General features: G+C 45.2%; 1 protein-coding gene across 1 annotated transcript; it reads left to right on the top strand.

Moving 5' to 3' along the window:
• Positions 1–4,774: 4,774 nt before the first annotated feature.
• On the top strand, positions 4,775–8,206 carry LOC115140602 (transmembrane protein 252). Its single transcript, XM_029678952.2, has 2 exons — positions 4,775–5,282; positions 5,905–8,206. Exons 1-2 carry the CDS (start codon positions 5,011–5,013, stop codon positions 6,206–6,208), a joined length of 576 nt encoding a protein of 191 aa, XP_029534812.2. The 5' UTR covers positions 4,775–5,010; the 3' UTR covers positions 6,209–8,206.
• The last annotated feature ends 1,128 nt before the right edge of the window (positions 8,207–9,334 follow it).

Below are 9,334 nucleotides of genomic sequence, written 5' to 3'. Positions count from 1 at the left end.
AAAACATTGGGACACTGATACATGTTTTCTTGTTTTGACTCTGTACTCCAGCACTTTGGATTTGAAATGATACAATTACAGAGGAATAAATATCATACCCCTCTCACCCCCCAAATGCTAACCAGCCCTGTTATTGTTACTGTAACCTCTGCTTCCAGCTCACACTCTTAAACACATAGATCCCCTGAACGCAGCCCACTTTCCAGCTCACACTGTCAAACACATAGATCCCCTGAACGCAGCTCACTTTCCAGCTCACACTCTTAAACACATAGATCCCCTGAACGCAGCCCACTTTCCAGCTCACACTCTTAAACACATAGATCCCCTGAACGCAGCCCACTTTCCAGCTCACACTGTCAAACACATAGATCCCCTGAACGCAGCTCACTTTCCAGCTCACACTCTCAAACACATAGATCCCCTGAACGCAGCTCACTTTCCAGCTCACACTCTCAAACACATAGATCCCCTGAACGCAGCTCACTTTCCAGCTCACACTCTCAAACACATAGATCCCCTGAACGCAGCTCACTCTCCAGCTCACACTCTCAAACACATAGATCCCCTGAACGCAGCTCACTCTCCAGCTCACACTCTCAAACACATAGATGCCCTGAACGCAGCTCACTCTCCAGCTCACACTCTCAAACACATAGATCCCCTGAACGCAGCTCACTCCAGCTCACACTCTCAAACACATAGATGCCCTGAACGCAGCTCACTCTCCAGCTCACACTCTCAAACACATAGATCCCCTGAACGCAGCTCACTCTCCAGCTCACACTCTCAAACACATAGATGCCCTGAACGCAGCTCACTCTCCAGCTCACACTCTCAAACACATAGATCCCCTGAACGCAGCTCACTCTCCAGCTCACACTCTCAAACACATAGATGCCCTGAACGCAGCTCACTCTCCAGCTCACACTCTCAAACACATAGATCCCCTGAACGCAGCTCACTCTCCAGCTCACACTGTCAAACACATAGATCCCCTGAACGCAGCTCACTCTCCAGCTCACACTCTCAAACACATAGATCCCCTGAACGCAGCTCACTTTCCAGATCACACTCTCAAACACATAGATCTCCTGAACGCAGCTCACTTTCCAGCTCACAATCACCTGAATTCTAATCACCTGTTCACACACCTGTATGTCATTATCACACACTATTTAGTTCAGTTCTTTGCACCCCATCACTGTAAGGCATTGTTTTTTTTTTGGGGGGGGGGGGCCGCTGGACCCAGCTACCTGACTCCTCCTGTGTATGACCTTCTGCCTACCCCTGGACCCAGCTACCTGCCTCCTCCTGTGTATGACCTTCTGCCTGCCCCTGGACCCAGCTACCTGCCTCCTCCTGTGCATGACCTACTGCCTACCCCTGGACCCATCTACCTGCCTCCTCCTGTGCATGACCTACTGCCTACCCCTGGACCCAGCTACCTGCCTCCTCCTGTGCATGACCTACTGCCTACCCCTGGACCCATCTACCTGCCTCCTCCTGTGCATGACCTACTGCCTACCCCTGGACCCAGCTACCTGCCTCCTCCTGTGCATGACCTACTGCCTACCCCTGGACCCAGCTACCTGCCTCCTCCTGTGTATGACCTTCTGCCTGCCCCTGGACCCAGCTACCTGCCTCCTCCTGTGTATGACCTTCTGCCTGCCCCTGGACCCAGCTACCTGCCTCCTCCTGTGCATGACCTACTGCCTACCCCTGGACCCATCTACCTGCCTCCTCCTGTGCATGACCTACTGCCTACCCCTGGACGCAGCTACCTGCCTCCTCCTGTGCATGACCTACTGCCTACCCCTGGACCCATCTACCTGCCTCCTCCTGTGTATGGCCTACCCCTGGACCCAGCTACCTGCCTCCTCTTGTGGTCCTTTGCAATAAACACCTGCTGCACCGTGCGCTTGAAACCAGCTCTGTCTCCCCTTGTGTTCATTACAGTCACTGTATGGTGAGAGGATAGCATGTTTTGGGGGTATGATATTTGTGACTTCAACTTTTTCACTCATCATTATTCCTGATTTAATTCAGGATTATCTGTAATCATAGTAGCCTCCACATTAACATAGACATTTTTATAATATAATATTCTATTCTTATCTACAATAAGTGACTCCAAAATGACACAATACATAATTTACCATTCAATTATATTGGGCAAAATGCCTCCAAGTTTGTAGAGTCACAAGCTGGATGTAGTCATTGTGTGCTAGGAATATGGGACCAAATAAGAGACTTTCGACCACCTTAATACACATATAAATGAATACTTTTGGTCCCACAAAATGGGGGACTACAGTTGAAGTCATAAGTTTACATACACTTGGAGTCATTAAAACTTGTTTTACAACCACTCCACAAATGTCTTGTTAACAAACTATAGTTTTGGCAAGTCAGTGAGGACATCTACTTTGAGCATGACACAAGTCATTTTTCAAACAATTGTTTACAGACAGATTATTTCACTTATAATTCACTGTATCACAATTCCAGTGGGTCAGAAGTGTACATACACTAAGTTGACTGTGCCTTTAAACAGCTTGGAAAATTCCAGAAAAATAGGTCATGGCCATAGAAGCTTCTGATAGGCTAATTGACATCATTTGAGTCAATTGGAGGTGTACCTGTGGATGTATTTCAAGGCCAACCTTCAAATTCAGTGCCTCTTTGCTTGACATCATGAGAAAATCAAAAGAAATCAGCCAAGACATCAGAAAAAAAAGTGTAGACCTTCACAAGTGTGGTTCATCCTTGGGAGCAAATGCCTGAAGGTACCACGTTCATCTGTACAAACAATAGTACGCAAGTATAAACACCATGGGACCACGCAGCCGTCATACTGCTCAGGAAGGAGATGCGTTCTGTCTTCTAGAGATGAATGTACTTTGGTGCGAAAAGTGCAAATCAATCCCAGAACAACAGCAAAGGCCCTTGTAAAGATGCTGGAGGAAACGGGTACAAAAGTATCTATATCCACAGTAAAATGAGTCCTATATCGACATAACCTGAAAGGCCTCTCAGCAAGGAAGAACCCACTGCTCCAAAACTGCCATAAAAAGCCAGACTACTGTTTGCAACTGGACATGGGGATAAAGATTGTATCTTTTGGAGAAATGTCCTCTGGTCAATGAAACAAAAATAGAACTGTTTGGCCATAATGACCATCGTTATGTTTGGAGGAAAAAGGGGGATGCTTGCAAGCCGAAGAACACCATCCCAACCATGAAGCATGGGGGTGGCAGCATCATGTTGTGGGGTGCTTTGCTGCAGGAGGGACTGGTGCATTTCACAAAATAGATAGCATTATTATGAAGGAAAATTAGGTGGATACAGTGGGGCAAAAAAGTATTTAGTCAGCCACCAATTGTGCAAGTTCTTCCACTTAAAAAGATGAGAGAGGCCTGTAATTATCATCATAGGTACACTTCAACTATGACACACAAAATGAGAAAAAAAATCCAGAAAATTACATTCTAGGATTTTTTATGAATTTATTTGCAAATTATGGTGGAAAATAAGTATTTGGTCACCTACAAACAAGCAAGATTTCTGGCTCTCACAGACCTGTAACTTCTTCTTTAAGAGGCTCCTCTCTCTCTGGAAAATAAGTATTTGGTCAATAACAAAAGTTTATCTCAATACTTTGTTATATACCCTTTGTTGGCAATGGCAGAGGTCAAACGTTTTCTGTAAGTCTTCACAAGGTTTTCACACACTGTTGCTAGTATTTTGGCCCAGGAAGTTGGGTGGGCATTCTATGTTTAGTGTTTCTAGGTTGGTGTTCTGTGTTTGGCCAAGTATGGTTCTCAATCAGAGGCAGGTAGCCTGGGTTTCACTGTTGTTTTGTGGGTGATTGTTTCTGTATCTGTGTTTGTTCGCCACACGGTACTGTTTCGGTTTTGTTCACGTTTATTGTTTTGTATTCATTGAGTGTTCAGTTTATGTTTTTAAATAAACAACCATGGACACTTACCATGCCGCATCTTGGTCCGATCCTTTCTACATCTCTTCAGAGAAAGAGGAGGAAAACCTTTACAGACCCACTGGGAATGTGATGAAATAAATAATTCTCTCTACTATTATTCTGACTTTTCACATTCGTAAAATAAAGTGGTGATCCTAACTGACATAAGACAGGGAATTTTTAGTAGGATTAAAAGTCAGGAATTGTGAAACTGCGTTTAAATGTATTTGGCTAAGGTGCATGTAAACTTCCGACTTCAACTGTATGTACAAGAAGTGGTGTAATTTCAAAACGGTTCACTCGGTATGGACGAAAATACCCTCAAATTAAAGCTGACAGTCTGCACTTTACCCTCATAGTCATTGTATCATTTAAATTCCAAAGTGCTGGAGTACAGAGCCAAAAGAACAAAATTGTATCTGGACAATATAACTTTTTTTATATCTTTAGAAAGAAATCACACAATACCATATTTGACAGCAAAATAATTTGTATCTGATATTTGATTATTATTCATCCAAATACATTAGTCTGTAATTTTCACAATATTTTTTAAAAATATTTTTATTTTCGTGAATAAATATTGCTTAAAAATGTTACCGTGCTGTTTCATTAGGTATTTCTCTATTCACTAAGTCAGACATAATCACTTTTACCATGTAACCTCATAAATACCCGGTAAACAGACTGTAAACTGAGTCATCCTGATTTTACACAGTCATCTCCTTAAGTCTCCACCCCTTCCCCTTTGTCTGACAGCATAAAGAGAAACCACAATGTACCTGCATCACCATAGTGGGACAACGTGACAACAGAACCTTCCTCCTAGCAGTCATACTGTAGTAGAACGACAGGAAACGCTTGGTTTCTTCTGCACCATTCTGCTTCCGTAGGTGTACTGATAGCACCCTACCATCTACTAAACCTGCCAACCAACCTTCAGTTTCCATCACCTCTCCTTCCACCTGCAGAGAGAGAGAGATAGAGAAAAAGAAATCACCTTAAGAAAGGGAGAGAAGGCAGTTATCATGGATACGAGGAAGCACCTGTGTTCCCTGGCCCGTATGTTGCTGCCTGCCCTGGGCTTTGTCCTCATCTGTGTGGGGGCCTACCTGATGTCCCTCCACAATGTCTACAACAGCTCCCTGTGTTACATCCTGGCCTACGTCCTCATTGCCTTTGGCTTGTGTTGCCTCCTCACCGGGGTCTTCTGGACCATCTGCCATGGCATGAAGAGGAAGAGGCAGAGGAGCAGGAGCCACCACACCACTGCACACATCCATGTCTACACCGTTGACAGGTATGCCTCTGCTCTCTCACTCACCTGGGGACAGATTCAATTCATGCTTGAATTACTTATATACTCAACAAAAAATATATAAATGCAACAATTTCTAAGTTTGTACTGAGTAACAGTTCATATGAGGAAATCAGTCAATTGAAACACATTAATTAGTCCCTAATCTATGGATTTCACAACTGGGAATACAGATATGCATCTGTTGGGAAACAGATACCTAAAAAAAAAGTGGCCTCACAATGTGCCTCAGAACAATAACTTGGATCTTTTTATTTCAGCTCATGAAACATTGGACCAACACTTTACATGATGTGTTTATATTTTTTCTCATTGTATATCATTCATATTTTCCATTTATTGAATAATTAATTTGAGACTTTTACAGAGACTGATGCAGTGGTAGTACATTGAATTATCAACAGTCAGGTGCATTGCATCTATATATTCCTATTATGTACACAAGACTATGGGTTAATGCATTGCCGGATAGCTGTCAAAATGTTTATAAACCGAACTCATAATAGGGTTTCTTAACACTTACATATGGTATTTGTTGTATAATGTACTGTACGCCTCATTCCTTTCAACAACACACCCGGAATGTGTCTGTTGTTCTCTCCAGACCCAGCTTCCACCTTCCTTCATATGAGGAGTCTCAGCACAACCACACCTCTGCCTTCTCTGCTACTGCAGCTGCAGCTTACTCTGTGCTGGGGCTCTCTGAAGACGGCCTGAGGTTCAATCTGCCCCCCCCTCTGTACACCCAGGACATCTCTGAGGCCCCAGACGACACCTTCAACCATGAAGAACCACCTGCTTACTCTGAGATGGCCATGCAGCTGCACAGGGAGCCACAGGGGCTTCCACAGCAACCAGAACATTCCGGTTTGGACAGAGTTCCATGTCCTGAGCTGGATGGTCGATAGGTGGTGGACTCTGGAAGGTGATGACATCACCTTTGTGTACTGTTTAAAACGAGTGTCTCCCTGCCTGACCTTTGACCTCCGATCTTTCAGGAGATGTAAACTACATGGCCCTTTCTGCTCAGAGAGAGGTTTTCTGGAGAACGGAGACAGGTGGGAGTGATAGCTAGGAATGAGACTGTCTTGAGCTTTTGCTGAGACCTGAGATACTATGTGACTGAAAACATCTTTGCTGTTTCACATGTGGCTGAACGGTAGTAACCAATAGCAACAGGTCGTACAGTGAGCTACAGGTTGATCAAGACAAATGTCTACAGAATGCTAGTGAAGAATAACAGTCTAGGTATGGATGTCTCTATAAATCTGATGCACTTTAAAAAACAAAGACCTACTTGTTTTTGCTCGTTGTTGGATGTGACTGAGTGCAGTATTGGAACACTATATATACAAAAGTATGTGGACACCCCTTCAAGTTAGTGGATTTGGCTATTTCAGCCACACTTGTTTCTGACAGGTGGATAAAATCAAGCACACAGCCATAGGATGTCAACTTTCCAACAAGTCAGCTGCTCAAATGTCTTCCCTGCTAGAGCTTCCCCAGTTAAATGTAAGTGCTGTTATTGTGAAGTGGAAATGTCTAGGAGCAACAACGGCTCAGCCGCAAAGTGGTAGGCCACACAAGTTCACAGAATGGGACCACCAAGAGCTGAAGCGCATAGCTACCAAGTTCCAAGCTGCCTCTGGAAGCAACATCAGCACAAGAACTGCTCATCGGGGGCTTCATGAAATGGCTTTCCATGGCCGAGCAGCCGCTCACAAGCCTAAGATCACCATGCGCAATGCCAAGCGACGGCGGGAGTGGTGTAAAGCTCGCCGCCTTTGGACTCTGGAGCAGTGGAAACGTGTTCTCTGGAGTGATGAATCACACTTAACCGTCTGGTAGTCCAACGGACAAATCTGGGTTTGGTGGATGCCAGGAGAACGCTACCTGCCCCGAAGCACAGTGCCAACTGTAAAGTTTGGTGGAGGAGGAATAATGGTCTGGGGCTGTTTTCAGGGTTCCTAGCATACAATGACATTCTAGACGATTCTGTCCAGTTGATACTTTCTCCACATTCATGTACTTTTCACAACAATCAAACTCATCAATAAAAGAGGGGCTGAAGATTTAAGTCTCAGATTACGTAACTTGATAAACACACACACACCCAGCCTCTATTTGGCTCATTCAAACCCTCTGCCCTCCACTGCAACACACACAGCCTCTAGTCGGCTCATTCAAACCCTCTGCAACACACCCAGCCTCTAGTCGGCTCATTCAAACCCTCTGCAACACACCCAGCCTCTAGTCGGCTCATTCAAACCCTCTGCAACACACCCAGCCTCTAGTCGGCTCATTCAAACCCTCTGCAACACACCCAGCCTCTAGTCGGCTCATTCAAACCCTCTGCACTCCACTGCAACACACGCAGCCTCTAGTCGGCTCATTCAAACCCTCTGCTCTCCACTGCAACACACGCAGCCTCTAGTCGGCTCATTCAAACCCTCTGCAACACACCCAGCCTCTAGTCGGCTCATTCAGACCCTCTGCTCTCCACTGCAACACACGCAGCCTCTAGTCGGCTCATTCAAACCCTCTGCTCTCCACTGCAACACACCCAGCCTCTAGTCGCTCATTCAAACCCTCTGCAACACACGCACCCTCGGAGTGTGGTGTCAGGAAAATAACCTCACACTCAACGTCAACAAAACTAAGGAGATGATTGTGGACTTCAGGAAACAGCAGAGGGAACACCCCCCTATCCACATCGATGGAACAGTAGTGGAGAGGGTAGCAAGTTTTAAGTTCCTCGGCATACACATCACAGACAAACTGAATTGGTCCACTCACACTGACAGCGTCGTGAAGAAGGCGCAGCAGCGCCTCTTCAACCTCAGGAGGCTGAAGAAATTCGGCTTGTCACCAAAAGCACTCACAAACTTCTACAGATGCACAATCGAGAGCATCCTGGCGGGCTGTATCACCGCCTGGTACGGCAACTGCTCCGCCCTCAACCGTAAGGCTCTCCAGAGGGTAGTGAGGTCTGCACAACGCATCACCGGGGGCAAACTACCTGCCCTCCAGGACACCTACACCACCCGATGTTACAGGAAGGCCATAAAGATCATCAAGGACATCAACCACCCGAACCACTGCCTGTTCACCCCGCTATCATCCAGAAGGCGAGGTCAGTACAGGTGCATCAAAGCTGGGACCGAGAGACTGAAAAACAGCTTCTATCTCAAGGCCATCAGACTGTTAAACAGCCACCACTAACATTGAGTGGCTGCTGCCAACACACTGTCATTGACACTGACCCAACTCCAGCCACTTTAATAATGGGAATTGATGGGAAATGATGTAAATATATCACTAGCCACTTTAAACAATGCTACCTTATATAATGTTACTTACCCTACATTATTCATCTCATATGCATACGTATATACTGTACTCTACATCATCGACTGCATCCTTATGTAATACATGTATCACTAGCCACTTTAACTATGCCACTTTGTTTACTTTGTCTACATACTCATCTCATATGTATATACTGTACTCGATACCATCTACTGTATGCTGCTCTGTACCATCACTCATTCATATATCCTTATGTACATATTCCTTATCCCCTTACACTGGGTATAAGACAGTAGTTTTGGAATTGTTAGTTAGATTACTTGTTGGTTATCACTGCATTGTCGGAACTAGAAGCACAAGCATTTTGCTACACTCGCATTAACATCTGCTAACCATGTGTATGTGACAAATAAAATTTGATTTGATTTGATTTAGTCGGCTCATTCAAACCTTCTGCAACACACCCAGCCTCTAGTCGGCTCATTCAGACCCTCTGCTCTCCACTGCAACACACGCAGACTCTAGTCGGCTCATTCAAACCCTCTGCAACACACCCAGCCTCTAGTCGGCTCATTCAAACCCTCTGCAACACACCTAGCCTCTAGTCAGCTCATTCAAACCCTCTGCTCTCCATTGCAACACACGCAGCCTTTAGTCGGCTCATTCAAACCCTCTGTTCTCCACTGCAACACACCCAGCCTCTAGTCAGCTCATTCAAACCCTCT

This window comes from Oncorhynchus nerka, linkage group LG13 (genome assembly GCF_034236695.1).
Source record: "Oncorhynchus nerka isolate Pitt River linkage group LG13, Oner_Uvic_2.0, whole genome shotgun sequence".
Lineage (NCBI taxonomy): Eukaryota > Metazoa > Chordata > Actinopteri > Salmoniformes > Salmonidae > Oncorhynchus > Oncorhynchus nerka.
The sequence above is the reverse complement of the archived record's forward strand: the minus strand, read 5'-3'. Positions and strand labels throughout refer to the sequence as shown.